This window comes from Colletotrichum fructicola (assembly GCF_000319635.2).
Source record: "Colletotrichum fructicola Nara gc5 chromosome Unknown KSG_Nara_v1_contig10, whole genome shotgun sequence".
In the NCBI taxonomy this organism is placed as follows: domain Eukaryota; kingdom Fungi; phylum Ascomycota; class Sordariomycetes; order Glomerellales; family Glomerellaceae; genus Colletotrichum; species Colletotrichum fructicola.
The window spans coordinates 2,969,727-2,992,031 of record NW_027094060.1 but is presented as its reverse complement, the minus strand read 5'-3'; the positions used below and the strand labels follow the sequence as shown (position 1 = coordinate 2,992,031).

Here is a 22,305-nt window from a genome sequence, read left to right as displayed (position 1 = left end):
GAGGTTCCGTGAAAGGCGGTGGAAATGACGGTGGTCTGTGGGCGAGGGATTTCAGGCATGGGACCGCGTGGAGTGGGGACCAATAATGTGTGTGTCCAAGCCCAAAATAGCCGCCTGAGCCCGCGACGACAATGCGGCTTACATAAGGCATATCTTATCGTTGATGTGGCTTATCGGCGATAAGAGGCGCCCACGTTCCGTCGGGTTAGCGTTCGCAGCAACCGTGGGGTAGTTCTGCGAGATAAACTGACGCCTTGAAGTTAGCTACGCCATCAGTTACAAATCCCGACTTTGAATCAACCTAGGCACCTGTGCTGCTTCTCCAGCTTACAGACCTGACATTAGCAGTCATCTTTTCTTAAGCCAGAATTATGTTCGATTCTTGAACAATCCACAAGCAGGACGCCGACCCTCCCCACAGCCCGAGACCGTACCTGACCTCGCGGCCCGTTGTCCCCCCCACCAAATCCTCAGATCGACGCAGTGCTTGCGCATGCTGTCCTATCCCCGGATTCCCTCCAAACAGATATGACGGATGTTTCTAAAACACATCGACCTCACGACCGCTCTCCGGCCCTCCTATCTTCCGGATGAAGTCTTGTTGTTCGTCCAAGACAACGTTGGGCTCTACGAGGGGTATGCCACCGCACTCAAGTTGACCTCGAAGCTGGGCGAATGGCTAACAAAGGTTGTCGTTCTCTAGCAAGTTCAAGCTTCCTCACCAGCAAAATGGACAAGTCTACCTGACCTCCCATCGAATCTGCTACGTCGACAAGGAAGAGCCGCGTAAACACTCCGTCGCCCTCGATCTGAAGGATGTCGATCGGTACGAATTCTATGCGGGCTTCCTCAAGTCATCGGCAAAGATTACGTTGATACCAAAGCCTCTCAAGCGATCTTCTCTTCAGACGAGAGCATCTGCCATTTCGTCTCCTCGACCTGGCGCTGGCTCCCCTGCCCGAACGGACCGTCCATATCGGCCCCCGCCAGACCCTGCAGCTGCCTCTGCGACTTGGGTGTGCACCATCTGCAGTTTCTCCAATCCGGTGCCGTCCAACTTCGATCCGACGACAGCAAACATCCATACTCCTCTGCCGCCATGTCTCGCCTGTGGCATCAAACCCAGCTTGGCGCATGTGTTGAAAGCCTCCATCTCTAACGCCACGAGCCGGACACCTGCCCCAGCGAGCCCTACTGTCGGCTCGCCGCTCGCAGTGCGACCGCGACCTACATCCACCAGGCCAGAAGATGGGGGATCATTACCTCCCTGGCCTGCCGCCTCCAACATTTCGGGCTCCCCGCAAAAGTCCTCCGACCCGAGCGCGACATTCCAGTGCCCTCGATGTACCTTCCTCAACCACCCGTCTCTTCTCTCGTGCGAGATTTGCGGGGCACCGCTCATATCGCAGGATATACCACAAGCAGTCGCGCAAGAGCAAACGCAGCGGACGGAGTCTCCGGGGCCTACCCTCAACTCAACTGCTGCTGTGCCGGATACAGCAGAGAGCGTCAAGATCTCCTTCAGAGGCGGCGGTGAAAAGATCTTCTACGAAAGGCTGAAAGGCTCGATGACGCAACGGAAGTGGCTTCTTCAAGGTGCTCCGCCCATTCCTCAGAGCAACAGGACAATCGATGATAATGGCGCTGTCGTCAGAGCTCCCGCTGCCGCCCCTGAGCGCCCTAAAGGTGTTGGCATTGCAGGTCTCGAACAGCGCGGTCTCGATATGCGCAAGAACAACGAGGTGATGATAGGTAGCGCTTTTGAAGACCTCGACGCCTTGATGGCGTCTGCTAAGGAGATTGTGGCACTGGCCGAACGATTTGCAAGACAAGCGAATGGCGGGAGTGGCGCTGCGGCATCCGAAGCCAACGCGCTTCTGGCTGAATCCGCAAGCCAGCTTGGCCTGGTCACCACAAAAGACATCGTGGGCGGCAGCAGCTCTGAAACTCTGTACCTGTCGGAGCTTGCGCGCAATCTTGCAGAGTTCTTGACAGACGACGCTCGTGGCGTTTTGAAGAAGGCCGGAGGAATCATCAACTTGGTTGACCTGTGGGCCATGTTCAACCGCGCCCGTGGCGGTGTCGAACTCGTCAGTCCGATGGACTTTGAGAAAGCTGCGCAGATGTGGGAGTCGCTCAAGTTGCCTGTCCGGCTTCGCAAGTTCAAGAGCGGCGTGCTTGTTGTTCAGAGCAGCGACCGCACGGACGAGACCACGATCAAGGGTCTGGTGTCCTGGCTGGACGACTTACACGAATTCCCACCTGAAAAAGAGCTGCCCTGGGACTGGCGGCAGTTCGGTCGCGGAGTCACTGCTCGCGATGCCGCCGAGAGATTTGGCTGGAGTATCGGCGTGGCAGAGGAAGAATTGGAAATGGCTGAAGAGCGCGGGGTCCTGTGCCGCGAAGAGGGTATCGAGGGCCTCAAGTTCTGGAAAAACTACATTGACACGGGAGACACGAGGCGCAGGCGTAAGAAGCACCGCTGGGAAGAGGACGAGGTGTTGAAAGCACTCAAGGAAAGCGGGCTGATGTGAGGGAAATGTATCGTTGACTTGGATATCTATCATGCGCCGCGTCGGCGCGTCTGCAGACATTAAAGCGCATTATATTCTACATGAGTCCTTTCCCGCGCGGTCTGCCGTCTAAGTGTACCCCCGGTCTTGCTTCCACCGACAGGGTCTTTGCTACCCCAATCTATTCTCTACCCCAGATGCATAAAGCAAAAGTTGAAGTTCCTGAACGCCGCCCATATGAACCAATGCCCAAGGGTAATACTGACAACCAAAGAGAAAACCAATTCGTTGGCCGCATTCCAGATCAGATCAAGACGTTCAAAGGTTCAAAAACACACGCACACGCACACGCACACCCCGCCAAGCTCATGACAGCTTCTCCATGAGGCTCCCTCTTACTTTGCGGTTGACAACACCACCAACACCGTAGGCCGGGATGATGCGGCAGATTCTCGCCATGGTGCTGATACCCCAGTTCTTGGCCACCACCTGCCAGCGGTCCTTCCATGTCACGAGGGCCGCCGGCGCGCTGGGGCGGTTGTAGATGTCCAGACCCAGCAGGTGCAGCGGCGTGCTGACGAACTGCACCATGGCCGGGGCGGCGAACTGCATGACGGTCAACCCGCTGACCTTCTTCGCGACCTCCTCGCCCATGCGCTCGTTCAGCCAGGGGCCCATGCGGGGCGGGACGTTGAAGCTCGCGAAGATGGTGAGGCAGTCGCGCAGGCCGAAGAGGGCGTAGGAGAGCATGGGCACGGGGCGGGGCGTGGCGCCCGGCGGGCCGAACATGCGGACGAAGACCTGGTCCTTGTACATGCAGATGCCGATGTTGGCGGTGCTCGAGGCGGCGAACTTTGCGGTGCCGGCGGTGACGTGCGAGGCGGGCTTGTTCTGGGCGGTCGCGACGGCGGTGTCGAGGGTGTTTGCGGTGAGGTAGGTGCCCCCGTAGAGGGCGAAGATGAGGGCGAAGGGCTTGCTGAAGACGACGTGGTGGGGGCGGAGGAGGAGCTCGCGGAGGCAGGACTTTACGCAGTCGCCGAGGCTGCGGCGGCCGGATGCGTTTTCCATGATGGAGCTGTTGGGTTTTACGGTCAGCCTTTTCCCTTGTTCCGTACGTTTGGGAGGGGGGTTGTGTTTGCGAGGGTGCTTACCGATCAATGATGGACACGAGAGGAGCCACGAGGGTGCCGGCGCATGCGGCGCTGAAGAAGTCGACGCCGAGGCGCGGGCCCAGGTTTTTTGTGTTCCATTTGGTGCCCTCGCGCATCTTGGCCTCCATGTCGACTTTTTGGGCGAGCGCCAGCGGGTTTGGCGGTTTGATTTTGAGATCTGGCGGCGCGACGGTCGTTGCGGGAGCGAGCCCCTCTGGTCTGGTGTCCCTCTCAGCCATGCGGGTCTTGTTGTGAGGGTGTGTATTTGGGTGTTGGCTCTCGGAGCCAGACACCTCGAGATCGTAATATGCTGCTGCTGCTGCTGGCGACGAGCAGGTTCTCGGCGACTTTGAGTTGGCTGCGGTACTCTTGGTGTCGCTTTTGCGCTTTGCGACGGCCTTCCTGAGCAATAAATAATACGCCCAGAATTTGGAGAAGGTGTGACGTCTGTAGGATGGGTGACGTCGTGGAGGGAACCGGCCGGAGCTAAACAAAGCACACACAACCTCACTTGAACGAATGCAAAGGACGGAACTAAGGTAGTCTCGATTTTCCTCTTGGGGAAGGAGAGTCAAGGGAAGGTGAGGCGGAGGAGGGGAGATGGGTGAGAAGTAGTAGAAGAAGAGTCCAGAGGGACAGGAACCCAAAGAAGGAAGGCAAGCTGGGGAAGAGGACCAGCTTATGGGGAAAGCTATGATTCCATTGCGAGAAGGGAAACAGACGAACGAAACGAACGGGGGGATCGGTTTCGTGACTGGCGCTGCTGCTACTCTGCTTTGCTGCTGCTCAGTTCGGGTCCTAGGTCCTAGGTCCTGGTGCTAAAACGGAGCTTGACCGGGAGGCGCCCGATTTATTTTTTTGTGTCTTGAGACCCCGGAAAAAGCAGCATTCAGCAAATGACGGGTAGGAGTTTAGTGAAGCAGAGTGGGCATTTCGGATCCCCTGGTCGGGTGTTTGACGAATCGACGGTCGAAAATTTCAGCTTACTGGGGACCGAAGTCGGAGATAATCGGTACGAGGACCCCGAAGGAATGGGTGACAGCGTGGGATTGCGGGCGGGACAGGTCTGTGTCTCTGTGTCTTGTGCTGGTCTGCTGGTCTCGAGTCGAGGTATTATTATTACCTTTTGCTACCAAGGTATTATCAAAGAGACTTTGCGAGACTTTGGGCCATGTTAGCCCGAAGTTCCGGTGTGATAATGGCCCCGGTGGAGGGAAACAGCACAAGCAGCAGCAGCCACTGGGGCGCCTTTCTGTCAGTCACGGCATCGGAGCGCATTCCTGAAGGGCCTGAGTCGGAGCGATGGCCGATGGGCTGTGTAGCGCAGCGCAGCAGCAAAAGTACTACGGCAGTACACCCGTCGACCTGGGCAGGTAGTGTATGAGTACACTATAAAAACTGGGTTTCCGGGGTTGTCGACAAAAGAGCGTGGATACGATGGGAGTCAGTCGGGACCTGGAGACTGGAGTTTCGTGCCCATCAGTGGGGGTCATACTCGTGATATCGCATGATTCCCTTCGGACAAGTGCTTAAAAGGACAAAACGGGCAATTCTGCTTAACTGAGGGTGGGCCCTGCCATTCGGCGTGCATGCCGTTGCCCGTCCGGTTCTCTTCCGGGCTTGAGACAGCTCAGGACGAATGCCTTAGACATAGCACTCAACACCTCAGTCCTCGGTACCATTCCTTGGGTACATACCCTACCAGACAGACCCAACCAGGGGGCCGCGTGGCGTGCGGTAGGTACCAAAAATGCAGCAAAATGTTTCCAACCCGCAGGGCTTGGCAGGGTTTATTCGTAAAAAAAAGGTTGAAAGCATTAAATACCATTAATAAGACGCACATTGACGGAGTTGACAGGTCGGAAAAAAGAGACAACTGGAAACACACCGTAACTTTCTGAACATGACCCAATCCTTCGCTGGAGAAGTACGTCTGGTCAGTGGTTGATGGATGCACTAACAATTAACACCACACTTCAGCCGAATGAACCCAATTGGATCCAATGAGCTTTCCAACGGCACACGGCAAAGTTCTTGCCCGGCGCCTGTGCGATAGCAAAGGAAGGTAAGGGAGGCACGTACCTGACTGCGTACCTGCCCTTTCTCCCAATGGCTGCTGCCTCACAAGTCCCCATCCCAACGGGGAAGGTGGAAGGAAGCTCAGAGGCCGCAAAGGCAGCAGCAACCTCAGGAACCCAAGCCAACTCTCAGTGCTGTCGCGTCCCACGAAGCAGAGTGCGTCAGCAACATTCGTATGTCTGACAGAGCAGAACATCGCGCCAATTCAAAGCCAAGACGACTTCTACTTCAACTTTTGCTTCTCGTGTGAATATTCTTCTTGCTGTCTCTGGTCCTGCCCGCGTCCGTCATTCGCATTACACAGCAGCAGCAAGTGCTTCTTCCCTTGCGTTGCATCGCCGTCACACGCTCATTCACTTCTCATATTCTCACCACCCGGCATCACCCTCAACCCCAGCTCAAAATGCGCGTGGCCAAGCAATTCACCCCCGAGGTGCTGCTGAGTGCTCCCCGCCGCGGCCCTGCCGTCCCCAGTCCCGACGGCTCCTTGATTCTCTACACCCAGTCGGCCCACAGCTTCGACGACAACAAGACCCTCAAGGAGGTCCGGCTCATGGTCGTCGAGAGTGGGGCTTCGGAGCAGCTCGCCGACGACGACAAGGTCCATGATGCCCAATGGATCCCAGGGACTCGCACCGACATCATCTACTTGAAGTCGGGTGATAAGGGGACCACTCAGATATGGATTGTTGATGGCGCCGACCCTGCCAAGGAGCACTACGTTGCTGCCGAGTATGATGCGCCCATCAGTGCTCTCAAAGTGAAGGCTCTCGCCGATGGGAGCGTCGCCTTCGTTGTTGCCGGATTGGTCGGCCCCGACGGAGGCCTGTTCAATGACAAGGCGGACGAGAAGAAGTCGACCGGTCGCATCTTTGACGATTACCATGTCAGAGTTGTAGGTTGACTCGGCTTTGCCAAGACCCGGCTTGCTGTGACTAACACGTGTGTCAGTGGAACGAGCTGTACAAGGCGCAGAAGTACGCTCTCTGGTACTCGACTCTCATCAATGCACACGGTAAGTGGGGAGTTGCCGGAGGGTTGCAAAACGCCATCAGAGGCACCACTCTCGAAGCGCCCTACGGCATGTACGATGTCGCCGACCCGGGAGACAGCTTCGACGTCAGCGAGAAGGGCATCACCTTCATCGCTGAGGACACCGCGCCTTCGTCACCAGAGTACTCTGGCATCTCCCACGTCTATTATGTTCCACTTACCTCATTCACCGCGGCGCCCACTGTCCGTCCGAGAGCCATTGTCATGGGCATCTCCGAGACCAAGGCCTTCTATGCCAATGTTAGATTCTCGCCTGACGGCTCCAAGATTGCCTTTTTGCACTCGTCCTATGATAGCCCGTCAGATGTGAGGCTGTACATGGGCCATACAAGCTCTTTCGGCGCATACGATGTGCACAGAATGATATTTGGAAAGAGGCCTCGCCTGCCCCCAAGAGCTTTTGAGTTCGCGGGCGATTCTGATTCTCTGCTCATCACGACTGAGGACTGCGGGCGAGTGAAACTGTCACATCTCGAGCTCCGCCACGACGCCGAAGCTACGTCACTCGTTGAAAGTGGTGTTGTGACCGCCTTCTATCCCCTACAAGAGGGTAACTACGAGAGGCTTCTTGTCACCAGCAACAGCATGGTCGACAGCAGTCTGTGGCAAGTTGTTGACGTCTCGATGACCACCCAAGCAAGACTCATCTCGTCTGCAACCAAGCATGGCGCCAAGTATGGTTTGTCGCATGGCATGGTTTCTGAATTCTGGTACGAGGGTGTCAATGATGCTGTCGTGCATTCCTTTATCATTAAGCCGTCCAACTTTGACGAGACGAAGAAGTACCCCTGGATCCTCTTACCCCATGGGGGACCGGTTTCTTCTTGGCTAGACTCTTGGTCAACAAGGGTACGTGACTAACAGCCCTACCGCAGTTACCAAACTAACGACACCACAGTGGAACATGGCTCTCTGGGCACAGCAGGGTTACGTTCTCATCGCACCCAACATCGCCGGCAGTACAGGCTACGGCGTTGACTTTACAGCACGAATCTATCGCCAATGGGGTGGTGCACCCTATCAAGATCTCGTCAACTTGATGGAGTACCTCAAGCCGCTGCCGTACCTCGACCACAGCCGCGCTGTCGTCGCGGGAGCATCATACGGCGGTTACATGGTGTCCTGGATGTTCGGACAAGACATGATCAAGAAGTTTGCGTGCGCAATTTGGCATGACGGCATCTTCAACCTGCCGGTGTTCATGCTGCAGAGTGACGCCACCGGCGGCGGGCCGGAATTCGGGGGTGCGCCGTTCTTATGGAGCAATGGCGAGGAGATGGAGAAGTGGAACCCGGCGCGTCCGGAGCTGTTGCGGAATTGGAAGCATGCGCCCCCGACGTTGATCATCCACAGTGAGAAGGACTACCGATGTCCCATCACCGAGGGCCTGGCAGCCTTCAACACTCTGCAGGCTCAGGGTGTAAAAAGTCGTTTCCTGACTTTTAGCGACGAGTGTCATTGGGTTCTCAACCCCGAGAACTCAATGGTCTGGCACCAGACTGTCTTTGAGTGGATGGAGAAGCATATCGGTGGCAAGGAGGCGAGAAATATCTAGAGCGGCATGACAACAGGAAACAACACAGAAGTCTCTGAACAAAATACAAATCGGAATTTTGTCGCTTTTCTGCAATTTAAAAATGCATTTGGAACAAGGACAATGGCAGACTAGCCATCGTCGACTTACACGACCCGGCACAATAAGCCTCCGGTACCAATTCGATCGTCAGTGGGTCGGGAGTTTAAATTGCCGTGCAAGTGGATGGGTGGATGTCTTCAGCGCTAAGGAGCTTCAAACTTCCGTCCGTCAACTGCCCTACTTGGCAGATTTCTGGATTCTGCCGTCGCTGATTCGACATCGTGGTGACATTGCGGACAGTCTTACCCCGAGCCGTACGACTCCCGACCCAACCGGCCGTCGCGACTCCTCAAAATGTGGGGTGCGCCCGAGTCTCGGTCTTGGCCCGGTGACCTTGGACGTCGAACGGAGGCATCGTGACTTGTTTTTGTTCTTTTCTTTATAAATCTCAGGTGAAGAGCTTCCCAGAGCTCTCACGCATCCGTCTTGGTTCGTCCGGGCACCGAGAGTTGAGACACCATCACCTCAACCGCGCATCGCTCTCACCTTCAAGATGGCACTTCTCCGGCATGATCTCAGCACCGGCTGGTCCTTTAAGCAGAAGGATGATTCCTCAGAAACTTCATGGCTCCCGGTGGCCAAGGTGCCCAGCGAAGTCCATGTCGACCTCCTCGCCAACAAGAAGTAAGTCCAAACTCGTTGCCCCTCAGAAACCCCCATTCTAACACAACCTCGCAGAATCCCAGACCCCTTCCTGGACATGAACGAGCTCGCAGTCCAATGGGTCGCCGAAAAGGACTGGGTCTACCGCACCACATTCCCAACCCCATCCTCATCATCATCCTCCTCCAATGTTGTCACGGATCTTGTCTTCGATGGCCTCGACACCTTTGCCACCGTGACCATTAACGGCAAAGAGATCCTCACGTCCGACAACATGTTTCTCAGCCACCGTGTGAACGTCTCGCAGCACCTCAACCCCAGCGGCACCAATACACTCGAAATCGTTTTCGCCTCTGCTCTTCTCAAAGGCAGGCAACTCGTCGAGCAGCATTCGCACGAGCACCGCTTCATCGCCCGCCAGACGGAACAGGGCCGCATCCCCGTCCGCAAGGCGCAGTACCATTGGGGCTGGGACTGGGGCCCCATCCTCGTCACCGCGGGCGTGTGGAAGCCCGTGTACCTGGAGCAGTACGCCGCCCGCATCGACGACGTCTGGGTCAAGAGCGAAGTCAGCCCCGACCTCGGCTCCGTCTCGGGGCGAATCATCGCCAGCACGCCAGGCTCCTCTGATGGCGCCGCGAAGCTCTCCGTGACATTCACCCTCGACGACAAAGTCGTGCTCCAGAAAGACTTCGTGCCTAATGATACTGGCGCCGCGGAGACGGATTTCCGCCTCGAGAGCCCCCAGCTCTGGTACCCTTTCACCCACGGCCCGCAGCCCCTCTACACAATCACCTCGACCCTCATCCACGCCGACGGCAGAACTATCCTCGCGACGCACACGCAGAAAACGGGCTTCCGCCGCGTCGAGCTGGTCCAGCAGCCCGACTCCCGCGGCAAGTCCTTCTACTTCCGCATAAACAACACGGACGTCTTCGCCGGCGGCTCTTGTTGGATCCCCGGCGACAGCTTCCTCTCGACCATTTCAGAGGATCGCTACCGCGCCTGGGCGAGCTTACTCGTCGCCTCGAACCAGGTCATGCTGCGCATCTGGGGCGGCGGCGTGTACGAGGCGTCCGCCTTCCTCGAGGCCTGCGACGAGCTGGGCGTGCTGGTCTGGCACGACTTCTGCTTCGCGTGCGGGAGCTACCCGACGTACCCGTCCTTCCTGGCGTCCGTCGAGGCGGAGGCGAGGGAGAATCTGCGGAGGATGCGGGGACACCCGTCGATTGTCATCTGGGCGGGGAACAACGAGGATTACCAGGTGCAGGAGCGGTACCAGCTGGAGTACAAGTTCGAGGAGGACAAGGACCCGCAGTCGTGGCTGAAGTCGAGCTTTCCGGCGCGGTATATCTACGAGGAGCTGCTGCCGAGGGTGGTGCGGGAGGAGAGCCCCTGGACGGTGTATCATCCGAGTAGTCCGTGGGGCGACGGGAAGCCGACCGCAGACCCGAGCGTTGGTGATATCCACCAGTGGAATAGTAAGTCTCGACCAGACCGGTTATGCAGAGCTATCTTTCTGACTTGAACCAGTTTGGCACGGTACCATGAACAAGTACCAGGACGCCGCCCAGATGACGGGGCGCTTCATCAGCGAGTTCGGCCAGGAAGGCTACCCGCACCTCTCCACAACCACGACGATGATCACCTCCGTCAGCCAGCAGCGGCCGGGCAGCATGGCGATGGACTTTCGCAACAAGGCGTACGACCACGAGCGGCGGATGATGACGTACATCGCGGAGAACTTCTCCGTCAGGTACGACCTCGCGTGGTTCACGTACCTCACGCAGCTGATGCAGGCCGAGACCATGTCGTTCGCGTACAAGGCGTGGCGGCGCGACTGGGGCCGGCCCGGGCTGCGCGGCTGCGGCGGCGTGCTGGTGTGGCAGCTCAACGACTGCTGGCCGACCGTCTCCTGGGCGGTGGTGGACTACTGGCTCGTGCCGAAGCCGGCGTTCTACGCGATCGGGCGGGCGCTGCGGGCGCTGGATGTGTGTGTGGGCAGGAGGGTGGACGAGTGGACGAAGTGCCATGCCGACCCGACGCTGGGGGCACGGGGGACGGAGTTCGAGGTGTGGGTTGCGAGCGGGAAGACGGTGGATGCTGAGGGGATTGTTGAGGTTAGGTTTGTGTCGATTGAGACCGGCGAGGAGGTTAGGGAGCGGGTTGAGAGGGCGGTCACGATTGCTGCGAACGCGACGACTGAGGTCCTGGGGACCACGAAGATTGCGGCTTTGAAGGAGGAGTTCGGGGACGAGAGGGTGCCGTTCGACCCGGAGAATGATGTGCCGTTTGTGATTTACGCGACTTTGGTGGTTGATGGGGCGGTTGTTGCGGAGGACTTTGCGTGGCCGCAGCCGCTGAAGTACCTGGAGTTTTCTGATAGAAAGGTCCAGGTTGTTGCGGAGGAGGGGAGGTTATTTGTCTCGGCGGAGAAGCCTGTGAAGGGCTTTATTATTCAAGAGGAGAGGGGGATGAAGCTGAGCGACAACGGATTTGATGTTGTGCCAGGTGTCGAGAAGGTGATTAGTGTTCAAGGGATAGAGGCAAAGAAGCTGAGGTGGACATATCTTGGGGCGCCGGAGTCTTCTTTGGCAATCTCTGAGTAGAAAGGCGCAGTAGATAGATGACTAGAGTAGACTTGATTTGTAGACATTCACATGGCGGACTATTTCACTTCTGGAGGGATGATGCTTTTTGTTCCTCGGGGATTCCATTCTTGTCATTTCTCATTAATACGTAACATTACAATACTTGGACAATCTTGATTTCGTGAGGATGAAGATCAGATGATGTCTCCACCAAATCCTCCACCGAAACCTCCTCCGAAGCCGCCTCCGCCTCCAAAGGGGCCTCGTCCTCGCCCACCCTGTCTGGGCAGACCACCGGGGCCGATAGGATCCCACCTAGCTCCCGGCGGCGCTTGCGGGTCGAAGCCGGCCCCCTGACCACCCTGACCTCCGAACAGAGGATCATCGAAGGTCGGGTGCATGCCGCCACCGCCTCCTGGACGAGGGAGACCTCCGCCGATGAAAGATGGTCTCAGGGGGTCATGTGGCCCAAGACCGGGCGGGTTCAGGTCGTCGTGCCCAATATTGTAGGGTGATCGACCAGGAACACCCAAAGGTCGCAGAGGTGTGTTGATCTCATGCTCATCTTCGAACCCAGGCGGCGGGAAGTCACCCGCCGGGATGGGCCGTCTAGGGGGCTCAGCCAGGGGATCGTGAATGGGGAACGGGTGGCCTGGCTGCGGCCTCTCTCCAGGGAATGGTCTTCCCGGTTCCCGACCAGACTGCGCGCGGCCTTCGCGCTGTACATTCTCGGCTGCGTCGCGATCGTCGGGCGTCTCCTCATACCCCTCCACTTGCATCTTCGGGATAAGCTTCTGTACGATCTTCGTCTTGAACTGCTCGATGAAGTCGGCAATCGCCGCCTCAGAGACGAACGCATCTCTGAACTTCTGTACCAGGTCGCTTCTATCCTCGGAGCCGTCTTCGTTCAATGTGATGCGCAGGGGAAGCTTCGACGAGTTGACCACATCCTTTGTCGTAACCTCGAATCTGTGTATGACGTCGTGGCCCTGAGCCATGCCGCTGATCTCGACTTTGCCGCCGACGCGGCTGATGCGGATGATGGATGTCATCGAAGACTGCTTGTGCGCGTACACGAAGCGGATGGCGCCGAAGCCGGCGTTCCATGAGGGGGGGAGCCGGGGCGCAAGGGACTGAATCTCCTCCTCTGCGACAGGGATTAGCTTTGAGCAGACAGGGACGGTGGCAGGACACATACCTATCCTCTTCTCCTCGTCAAAGCCGAGGAGGCGGAACTTGAGGGCGGCCATGCAAGCATGGGCGAGGAGAGAGGGCAGCTCGTAGCTGCTGCTCAAGTCCGAGGTTGTGTCATTTTGGGGGTGCGTTGGCAGGGCGTCTGCCATCAACTGCAGCACCGACTGCGGTGTGAGGGGGTTCGTCATCGTGCGTGCTTGTGTGATTGAGAATCTCGGTTCGTAGTTGTTGGAAGAAAAGATTTGTTGCGGTTCAAACGGGGGGCCGTTGAGGTTATGTACACTGGGATTGAGGCTGAGCGGGTCTGGGCTTCAAGAGGCCTCTCGGTGTCGTTGGGTACCTGGGTGATGGGACTTTGGTGTCGACCCTGCAGAGATGGGGGAGCTTGGCTCTGGATGCGGGTGATGGCAGGTGGCGTCACAGACTGGTGCCTTCAGCCCTATATGTGGAGTAACCCCTCATTCTACATCCTATCGGCATCCGCCTCGATTAGAGCATATTGGAGAACTCTTTTTTGGCATGGCTACCTTATCACAGTTTGTACAATACAGTGCAAAAGAGAAGATTGGAAGAAAATCCCAGGGAAACTTCTTGTCGCTGTAACTCAGTACACATGTCATGAGAACCCGGTTGTTGGTCTAACCTAATCCGACAGTCGGCTCGGATATGTAATTATGCATTAAAAGAGGTGGCAGACCTGCACGTGAAAAGGCGTTGGGTTCGCATCACGTCCCCGTCGCGCTTCCCTGGTCTCCAGGCACCAAGCTTCGCGATCGCATCTCCTGTTCAGCCCCACCGTAGTCGAGACTATTGTTCTATCGTGGTTAAGACGACAAATTCGACATTTGTATGAGATTTTCCATTTCTCAGTCGACCTCCGTTCAGGCAACATGTCGCCCAGTTCTAGGCCTCCAGACTCAGCCACCGGGGCCCCGGTCCCCATCCCGCGCCCGCAGGCGAACACCCTACTCACTTCGTTCACCGCATTCTTGACCATCACCATCCACACGATCCTCTACTACCGCCGGCTATACCCGCAACAGACTTTTCTTATGACCAAAGCGCACAACCTACCTGTCCCGCAGTCCCGGCATCCAGCTCTTTGCGAGTGGATCAACTCGGCCCTGGCCGCCATCCAGGACCAACTTGCCCTCGGCGCCGTCACCAAAGTCTGCATCGTGATTCATGCGCCAGACTCCATGGCTGTGGTTGAACGATGGGTATTTGACGTCACAAACTTTCCTGTTTGGGCTACCGGCAAGGGCAAGGAGAAGTTGGGCGCAGGCCAGAGATTCCAGCGACGGGAAGAGGACGACGATGATGGATCCGTGAACTGGGTGGACGTGAATGAGGCGTACAGAGGCGCTTTGAGACGCATTTCGTATGCGGGAGAGATGAAGGGCCCTTTGCCCGAGGGATGCACTTTCACACTGGCCGTCGAACTACGAGATGAAGCACCCGCGCCCATAGGTGTATGTTGCAGACTGTTTGCATTTGGAAACCCCGGCAGCTGACACTCTTCTAGCATCCCCAACCCTGGATCCCCTCTGAGCCGTCTCTTCAGCCAGCAACCAAGACAAACCCAGTGCCGGGCGCCAGAATTGGTGGGGCTGCCACCACGCCACTTCGGTCCGTTGAAGCTGGACCGCTCTTCTTCGAGTGCTGGATTGAGGAAGGCAAGAACAATTCCTCGGAGTCTCCGCCCGATACTCAAGACTCGTATTATTCCTAAAAATGAGGTGCTGCTCTATTGCTCCCCATTGAAAGGCAATATTTGCTGGGAAATATTGAAGCATCTTTGTGGGTCTGACGACAGAGGCGCCAGGCGTGTCCCTTGATAGACTGGAGCTGGCAAAGCCTTATTGAGATATTCAAGGCTGTACGCGACCTTAATTCCAATGACACAAGCCAGAAAAGTCTCACGTTACTCGCTCCATGAGTACGTTCGTCGCCAAAGTTGCCGAAAGGCCCCCACGATTCGACATGTAGGTGCTGCCCTACATGACGTTTGCCCCTGGGAGCCATCCGAGCCTAGCTCTGACGTCGCAAAGTAGAACAACAACGACCATAAAAACGAAACTCGACACTGCAAGCCGGCGAAATGCGCTGCCTGCCCATTTTCTTGTCTTCGCACGCGAAACCTCAGGAATCCCCGGAACCAATTTTCATTTACGGACCTCTCTGCTTCAAGCCTACCCTCTCCAATATTATACGCCTCGACTCGGGAGGAGACTTGAAAGATGGCCAATTGCGCCCCGCCAAGGTGCCCGGATACACTTGTCGCGTCATGTACGGCTTTGAGGGGTTCGCCGCAATCAGAAAAGAGAAACAGACCATGGGCGGCTTCATCTTCCAACCAGCAAACCCATCTCAACGACGTCGAATAGACAACGAGTTCCAGCGGGAAGAGTTCCAGATGACCAAAGTGACGCCTGTTCCCCGGAAACAGGACCCGGACGATGCATCTAAGAATCTTGACGAGATTGACATGTACTTTTGGCATGGGTCATTGTTTTTTGACAGGCCATGGAAGATAGATTCTTTGGTGGGGATGGCCTGGGACCTCACTCGACCGTGGAAGGGACACCCGGCATTCTTCCTCATGGTGCAACAGATGAATCGGGAAAGGGATGGGACTGAGACGGACGAGGGGCGTCATCTGCTTGACTTGGCATTTCCGAGCGAGCGTCCTTTGCTTTTCTCCTTTTACAACTAACTTTTCGTTTGTAGTTTCCTGAGCAGGTTGCTGCCTGGGCTCACAACTTTTCGACTGACGATATGTGAAGAGGGTGCGAGGCGCCTTGTTCACCTCTCCCTCCAACACCACTTCCACGAATTCGTTCCCCCGACATAAAGATACTGAAGTCAAACTCACCATACTTCATCGAAAACGAAAAACAACCACTGTCTCAACGGCGGTTATGCCGAACAAACGCTACGAAGCATCTCAAAGCTCATGTCCTCGCCAAGCAGACGGCAGCACGGACGAGAGAGAGGCCCGATGCTCGGAAGTGCGCATGACAGAGACGAGTAATCTTGAGGCATAGCCAACCTGGTGATTGTATCCGTCAACCAAGGCCTCGGCTTCTTGGTCGCCCAAGGACCAAAACTTGAGAATTCATTTGCGCCCCGGACTTGTCAAAGCGGAGCGGTGCGGGGCGATTATTCAACTTCATGTAGATCTCTCTTTTGATGGACTGAATTGATTAGTATTCAAAACGCAATGCAGGCCGATCCCACATGAGCCGTGTGACTGTGGAGTGGGATTCCACTCGAACACGATCACGATTAGTGATCGCGTTTTCACATCGCAGCTTTGGCCCCCTCAACACACTTAGTCTTGCTCAGGCAGAATAGTCCATCGGCGTCGACACTGTGACGAACTATAAGTACACGAGCACTTCCGACCAGAAAGTGAAAAGATGCATCCGTCAGCGAACAACCAAACAGCCAGCATAATCACACATTGCAAGCTCTCAAAATGCCTCTCTGGGTCTTCTCACACAGCAAAGACGCCTTCTCTCCCGATGAGAAGGAGGCGTTGGCTCAAGAGATTACCAAAATATACACCAGAATCGGCCTCCCCGCATTCTACGTGAACGTGCAATTCTTCGAAATGCCCGCTCACGACCTGTACCTTGGAGGTGCCCGACGCTCCAAGTTCACCACAATCTCAATCTACCACGTCGCGAGGCGCTTTGAGAATGAGCTCAACCAGCAGCGCTTCCTCAAGAAAGTGGACTCGATTTTGAACCCGAGACTTGGGGGAAAGGGCATGGATTGGGAGTATTTTATTCAAGAATCGAGTAGAGACTTGTGGAAGATCAACGGGATTGTGCCGCCGCCTTCGGGCTCTGAGATGGAGAAACTCTGGTTCAGAGAGGACAAGCCTGTTGTCGAGGGAGATATGAAAGCAAACCTTTAGTTCCTTGTGTTTCGTCTTCAACCAGGCTTGAAGAGAGATCGATGCCTTGCGAGAGTCAATTTGATATTGGTATAACGTCGTTTAAACTGCTTCCAGTATTGTTGAATGTTCGTTTCATGTGATCATATCAAAGAACACAGCTTTCCCTTTCTTTTGATATATTGATCGAAGTAGATGCTTTGTTTCAGATATGGCATTGATGAAAGAATGGCCTTGACTAAACTTGTGTACACTTGTCATAGCCATGTCTGTGACGCCGAAATCTTCCTCCCAGTTTACTCCAGACAGCAGGCTTTTGGCTGACCAATGGCCTCACAAAACGGACGGTGGCAACCGCCGCAACAACCAACAGGGAGCCAAGCAAAATCTCCAGAGGCGATGGCCACCTCGGCCAGGTACGCATGTTGGCTAGCGTGATCCCGGGACCACATTCACCTGTGAACATGGTAGACTCATCCAAGGAGCACTCCTCATTAACGACAAGAGAGTCTCCCGGCTCTGGGAACTTGACGCAACTGCCTTTGTTTTGAGTCAAGCAGCCGTTTCCATTGTTTGCCTCGAAGATGAGAGGTGCCTGTTCAAACTTGGCCGCTAAATGCTCCTCCGGCACGTCTGCATCCTGATCGTGCCCGAGAACGACGATCGGCGCGCAATTCATGAACATCTCCGGGACGCTCCATCTGCCGTACCAGGTCCACGCCATCACGGCAGGACCGACTGGTAGCCAGGTTGGAACCGTGAAGTTGTAGATGCTGGGAAGAACCACGGTGGGAGAGTCTCCGTAGTTGACGTCCGTCAAGTTGCGGATAGGACAGCCGCCGTGTATAGAATGAATAACCCTCCACTCGCTTTTCCTTGTCGGCTTGAGGTCTCTTGTGACGGATATTTGGCATGAACCACCTCCGTGTGACGCACCTCCCATGGCCCTAATTTGTTGATTCACTGGTCAGTCGGATATGCTAAAGCTATCGAGGGTCCTCTTCATTGACTTACTGTAAATATTCAGTTGACCCTCGCTTCCAGATGTTGGAGACGCCAAAGCCATCATAATCGACCTCGCCTTTGCATGGCCAGTCAGACCCGTCCTTAGCAACAGGGCCATTGTCTTGAAGCTGGCTTGGAAACGGGACAGGATGTTGCATGAGTGTGTGACCCTCTGCTCCTGCCGAGAGCAGGACGAGCCCGGTGATCACGCCGGAAAGGGCTGGGTGCATTTTGGATTCACGTAAGTTGGGAGAAGAAACTGACTGAAAACCAATCTGCCCCTTCGGAACTATTCTGTCGGCTCGCGAGACCCCTCGTTCTTAATAGGCCCGGTCGGAAAACGTGAAGAAAGAGGAGGCGGGCAGCAGATCGCGTATCTGACAGGGTTCCCCAGTTTAGAGTTAACGTGTGCAGGTTACATTCGGGCCTGCCCGCATTTGAATATCGAGGTCCCCTAAATTCCAAGAGAAAACAACGCAAGACCCTAGCCAGACCGGTCGCCAGTTTAGGAAAGAAGAACAGCGGTGAAGAGTGTCGCGATTCATGTCGTTCCATCCGCTCTGGGGGTGTAAGTCGCCTGCGCATGATGTGGCGTTTCGTTTGGGTATTACCCGAGGCACATCACGAGAATATCAATTCCAGATGCATACACGAATGACTGGGTCCGGAACTCTAACAGCTTTCTGCTGTGCGCTGCGTGATAGGAGAGGCAAGGGAAGGGGGAGCCAATGGAGATAAAGATGGTGTTGCAGTACTTGGGATGATCACGAACCGAGCGACTCCTCTACCAGAGACCCAAGATCACGATGTCAGGCCACAGCTTTCGGACAGCCGTCGGCCGTCTCGTGGCTCTCGGGACAGTTCTCACTTTCTTGACATTCCAGTACATTGCTGGTCAAACAAGAACTTCGTTTGGCTTTTACGAGGCCTTCTTTCAATTCAGCTCATGCATCATCGTCTTCAACTTCCTTCTCATCATCACCAGGTGGACTGAATACGAACCGATACCAGGCATCAAAGATAACCACCGTCTCCCTACAATCAATGTCATCATACCGGCGTACAATGAGTCCGAATTCGTCAGAAACTCGATCTCCTCTGTAGTTTCTTCGGACTACCCGAAGGAAAAGATTCACGTCATTGTTGTCGATGACGGCTCATCAGACGATACTTGGTCCCACATCCAACGCGCCGCGCAAGAGGCTCTTGGTTCGGAGCCACTGATGAGATGCACCACCATACAGCATGAGATCAACCGTGGGAAGCGGCAGGCCATGGCTACGGCCTTTGCAACTGCGATCAACGAAGTCATCGTGACTCTCGACTCTGACACCATTCTCGAGAAGCAAGCACTTCGTAATCTGGTCAGCCCTCTTGTACTCGACAGCGATATTGGAGGAGTCGCAGGCCATCTCTCCGTCTTCAACGTTCACTCTGAAGGCTGGAAGAGCTTCATTCCACGGACGCTGGACTGTCTTTTTGAGCAGAACGGCAACATCCCGCGGGCGGCACAGTCAAAATACGGCTTTGTCACCATTCTACCAGGTGCCATTTCCGCTGTCCGAAGGGAAGCTTCTCAGCCGCATGCTCAAGATCTGGTGGATGCTAAATTCCTCGGCAAGCCTTTGCGGCACGGAGAGGATGTACAGCTCACGATGAACCTTTTGAGTGACGGCTGGCGACTCAGGTATCAGAGCAATGCGGTTGTCTACACAGTCGCGCCCGAGACCTTGCGCAAGGCATTCCTGATGTACGTCCGATGGGAAAGAAGCAACTACACCTACTGGATCCTTGGCCTGGTCAAACTCGCCTTCACCGACGCCAAGAGGCTCGTTCTGAATCGGCTGGGCCTCCTTTCTCTGAGTCAGTCCGGCGCATCGCTCGACTTGGAGAAGCAACACGGCAAGCGGGTGGCAAATGCACGACAACCGGACTTTGCGCCGATGCTGACGATCATCTGCGCAACTTGCGCGACCCTGTCTTGCGTGGAAGCGGCATTTTCTTGGGTGTGGGGGGCCTTCCGCTCTCCGTGGGTCACGACCATGAATGTCTGTTGTCTCGTCGTCTTTGCGACTTGGTCCAGCCCTCTCTTATTGGCCGATGCGCTCAGCAGAAACGAAGATGACTCGATGCCTCAAAGTGGACTTCAACAATCGACATCGGATCAATCAGAGAGTTCATATCCGCGTTTAAGGAAGAAGATGCAGTACTTTTACTTTTCTACGGTTGCGAATTTCTTCTTTGTGAGCTGGGCATCGGTGTTTGGACTGTTTACACTCAGAAGCCAAAGTTGGTTGACAAGATGATATTTAGATAGAGGGAGCTTAGAACTGGAAGACGACAGACAGCTTGGTTCATCCAATATGATTTAGACCTCGTAAAAGTCTACAGTGATGTGAGAACCAGGCTTGGACCATTGTTTCAGGAGTCACCCTCGGTAGTCAGAATGAATGTAGTAGATTTATCCCGTGCATCGTTGCCGGACCCATCCTTGTTAGGGTTGCGGCGGTTACAGCTGCTACTATCACCATCCTCGTCAGCCCCTCCCGCGTTTTTTATCTCTAAGCCGATCACGCCAGCAATATTCGCCACAGAAAGTTTCCGTATTCTGCAATGAACCCTGCCGCAACTGATTCGTGTCCCTTGCCACCGCTGTAAGAAGTACGTTGCTGCCATGTGAATGGCTGGGTTACCGCGCACGCCTGTGCTAAATAAAGGAGCACTTGCATTTATCACATCTCTGTTATCGCGATAATCATGAACACATGATTTGTAAATCTGTTGTAAACACAGCCCTCCATGGATTCTCGTTTTCGTTACAGCCAAGCAATTATCGGTGAGGAGTCCAGCTGAACATGGCAAGTTCTGGACTTCAATAAGACCAGGTCCAGCCACCGAAGTGAGGGGGTTACATCGACACCCCGGGACGGGATCCAGTAAGCTTGATTGGTTTGAGCCAATGAGACTCTTGACAAACAACGTGATAGACGCGCTATCTATTAAACTTCCGGACGAACTGCCAAGCAAGAATCTTGTTTTAAGCGATGGGATACCGAATTGGTCGTACTCGCGCGGATACTATGGTGCCGCACTGCTGTAATAGCGTTTAAAACTAGAGCTTACACGTGTACGTCGGGTCTATTCCATCCTTCAGTACATTAAGTGTACCATCCTTGTTTGCAAACCTTCGGATCCGAACTGGAAGCCATTGTGTGCTCCGCCGTCAAAGAAACCACAATGTCTCCCACAACGAAGCGAGATACACAGCGCCCATTCGTGTCAAAACACGGGCAGGTCATTCGCAAATGCAGAGTCAGTTGATCATTCGTTCCGGGCGTGACTAGTAGCTGACCCCTTACCAGATACCAGGAACTGTTGCTTTCACATTCGATGATGGGCCGTCTTTCTACACAGACTACATCTTGCATGAGTTCGCCCAGTTTAATGCAACCGCGACGTTCTTTCTTGATACCTCGTCATGGCTCACAGAAGAAAACCATTCCGGCTACTGGGAGTCATTAGTGAGAAGAACGGTTGAGGACGGGCATCTCATAGGACTTACAACCAAGTCTTGTGATGGTGGCTCTCCGAATTACGACGAGACCAAACATGCCCTGGCCGAAGCCCGCGAGAGGATAGGCAGAATCTTCGTTTCATCGACTTCCTCAAGCGGACGTCATCCTATGTACGTGAGGGCGCCTCCGGAATGTACTATGCAAAACGGCTGCGTGGAAAAGTTGACTCTCGACGGCCAACGACTTGTATTCCCTAGCATCAACTCGGAAGATCCACACGACGACCCTGGGCGAGATCTGAACTCTACATCTCTCCTCAGTGACTTGGAGTCTGCGGATCCAGAAAAAGACTCTTTCCTGATTAGGATGCACGACACTGAGCAGACTGCTCTCAACGTGGGTAGCCTGGTGCACAGCTTTGTCAGCAAGGGCTTCAAGCCAACTACAGTTGGAGACTGCATAGGTGATCATGACCACTTCATGTACTTGCAGCCATCCCGGGGCAGCCAGCCACTTGCAAATCTTGGAGTAAAGATAGGAAATTCTTGGAACGGATCGTTTTCACAGTTGCGTTGGGTTGGATTTCCTCTCATACCTCTTCTCGAAATCATGGCTCTTGCCGCCCTGTTCTGGACAGCTCGGCGGTACAGGAAAATCAGGTCGCATATGCATATTGTACGATAACGAGTTGAGAGACGCGTCACATGATCCAAACGGTCCTTGGTTGGGAGGCTGGCAACAGGAGACTTTGTCAAGAAGTACAGTCATTTCTTTGAGACGACAACGGGTACTATAGACACATTGTGAGTTTGGGCGAGACTGGACACCAGCTGTAAAGCGTTTTTCGACGACTAAGTTTTGTAATAACGGAGGAAAGAATGAAGATAATGCAGCAATGGGACTTCTTCGTAACTCTTTCAGGGTCTTCCCCATTCCACTCAGTGTAAGATGAGACCTGAACCGAAGCAGCTTGACAAGGCTATCTGATTTCGAACTTGCATTCAGCAGCAGAATATACCCATGGATAGCGAATATCCAATCATCTTTTACCATTGAAGTGT

At 54.9% G+C, this 22,305-nt stretch overlaps 11 protein-coding genes across 11 annotated transcripts; 8 read left to right on the top strand and 3 right to left on the bottom strand.

The window, feature by feature from the left end:
- Window positions 1-535: 535 nt before the first annotated feature.
- On the top strand, window positions 536-2,534 carry vps36 (Vacuolar protein-sorting-associated protein 36; the record flags this gene model as incomplete). The annotated part of the gene is made up of 2 exons (XM_032030071.1): window positions 536-636; window positions 704-2,534. 2 exons carry the CDS (start codon window positions 536-538, stop codon window positions 2,532-2,534), a joined length of 1,932 nt encoding a protein of 643 aa, XP_031893305.1.
- Window positions 2,535-2,879: 345 nt separating this feature from the next.
- On the bottom strand, window positions 2,880-3,903 carry CGGC5_v016365 (uncharacterized protein; the record flags this gene model as incomplete). Its single annotated transcript, XM_032029958.1, has 2 exons — window positions 2,880-3,588; window positions 3,665-3,903. 2 exons carry the CDS (start codon window positions 3,901-3,903, stop codon window positions 2,880-2,882), a joined length of 948 nt encoding a protein of 315 aa, XP_031893302.1.
- Window positions 3,904-6,146: 2,243 nt separating this feature from the next.
- Window positions 6,147-8,351, top strand: CGGC5_v016364 (Dipeptidyl-peptidase 5; the record flags this gene model as incomplete). The annotated part of the gene is made up of 3 exons (XM_032029847.1): window positions 6,147-6,638; window positions 6,695-7,645; window positions 7,695-8,351. The coding sequence occupies 3 exons, from the start codon at window positions 6,147-6,149 to the stop codon at window positions 8,349-8,351; spliced, it is 2,100 nt and encodes a 699-aa protein (XP_031893303.1).
- A 574-nt stretch (window positions 8,352-8,925) lies between these two features.
- mndB (Beta-mannosidase B) lies at window positions 8,926-11,644 on the top strand (the record flags this gene model as incomplete). Its single annotated transcript, XM_032029732.1, has 3 exons — window positions 8,926-9,056; window positions 9,111-10,516; window positions 10,569-11,644. 3 exons carry the CDS (start codon window positions 8,926-8,928, stop codon window positions 11,642-11,644), a joined length of 2,613 nt encoding a protein of 870 aa, XP_031892942.1.
- Window positions 11,645-11,820: 176 nt separating this feature from the next.
- Window positions 11,821-13,008, bottom strand: CGGC5_v016362 (uncharacterized protein; the record flags this gene model as incomplete). The annotated part of the gene is made up of 2 exons (XM_032029620.1): window positions 11,821-12,773; window positions 12,825-13,008. 2 exons carry the CDS (start codon window positions 13,006-13,008, stop codon window positions 11,821-11,823), a joined length of 1,137 nt encoding a protein of 378 aa, XP_031892941.1.
- A 702-nt stretch (window positions 13,009-13,710) lies between these two features.
- Window positions 13,711-14,552, top strand: rev7 (DNA polymerase zeta processivity subunit; the record flags this gene model as incomplete). The annotated part of the gene is made up of 2 exons (XM_032029510.1): window positions 13,711-14,292; window positions 14,346-14,552. The coding sequence occupies 2 exons, from the start codon at window positions 13,711-13,713 to the stop codon at window positions 14,550-14,552; spliced, it is 789 nt and encodes a 262-aa protein (XP_031892934.1).
- A 369-nt stretch (window positions 14,553-14,921) lies between these two features.
- CGGC5_v016360 (uncharacterized protein) lies at window positions 14,922-15,536 on the top strand (the record flags this gene model as incomplete). The annotated part of the gene is made up of 1 exon (XM_032029398.1): window positions 14,922-15,536. The coding sequence occupies one exon, from the start codon at window positions 14,922-14,924 to the stop codon at window positions 15,534-15,536; it is 615 nt and encodes a 204-aa protein (XP_031892933.1).
- Window positions 15,537-16,301: 765 nt separating this feature from the next.
- CGGC5_v016359 (uncharacterized protein) lies at window positions 16,302-16,745 on the top strand (the record flags this gene model as incomplete). The annotated part of the gene is made up of 1 exon (XM_032029284.1): window positions 16,302-16,745. The coding sequence occupies one exon, from the start codon at window positions 16,302-16,304 to the stop codon at window positions 16,743-16,745; it is 444 nt and encodes a 147-aa protein (XP_031892936.1).
- Window positions 16,746-16,962: 217 nt separating this feature from the next.
- Window positions 16,963-17,959, bottom strand: CGGC5_v016358 (uncharacterized protein; the record flags this gene model as incomplete). Its single annotated transcript, XM_066153510.1, has 2 exons — window positions 16,963-17,687; window positions 17,739-17,847. The coding sequence occupies 2 exons, from the start codon at window positions 17,845-17,847 to the stop codon at window positions 16,963-16,965; spliced, it is 834 nt and encodes a 277-aa protein (XP_066007339.1).
- Window positions 17,960-18,535: 576 nt separating this feature from the next.
- Window positions 18,536-20,035, top strand: nodC-0 (N-acetylglucosaminyltransferase; the record flags this gene model as incomplete). Its single annotated transcript, XM_032029060.1, has 1 exon — window positions 18,536-20,035. The coding sequence occupies one exon, from the start codon at window positions 18,536-18,538 to the stop codon at window positions 20,033-20,035; it is 1,500 nt and encodes a 499-aa protein (XP_031892938.1).
- A 931-nt stretch (window positions 20,036-20,966) lies between these two features.
- Window positions 20,967-21,928, top strand: CGGC5_v016356 (putative peptidoglycan-N-acetylglucosamine deacetylase; the record flags this gene model as incomplete). The annotated part of the gene is made up of 2 exons (XM_032028946.1): window positions 20,967-21,041; window positions 21,092-21,928. 2 exons carry the CDS (start codon window positions 20,967-20,969, stop codon window positions 21,926-21,928), a joined length of 912 nt encoding a protein of 303 aa, XP_031892937.1.
- Window positions 21,929-22,305: the final 377 nt, after the last annotated feature.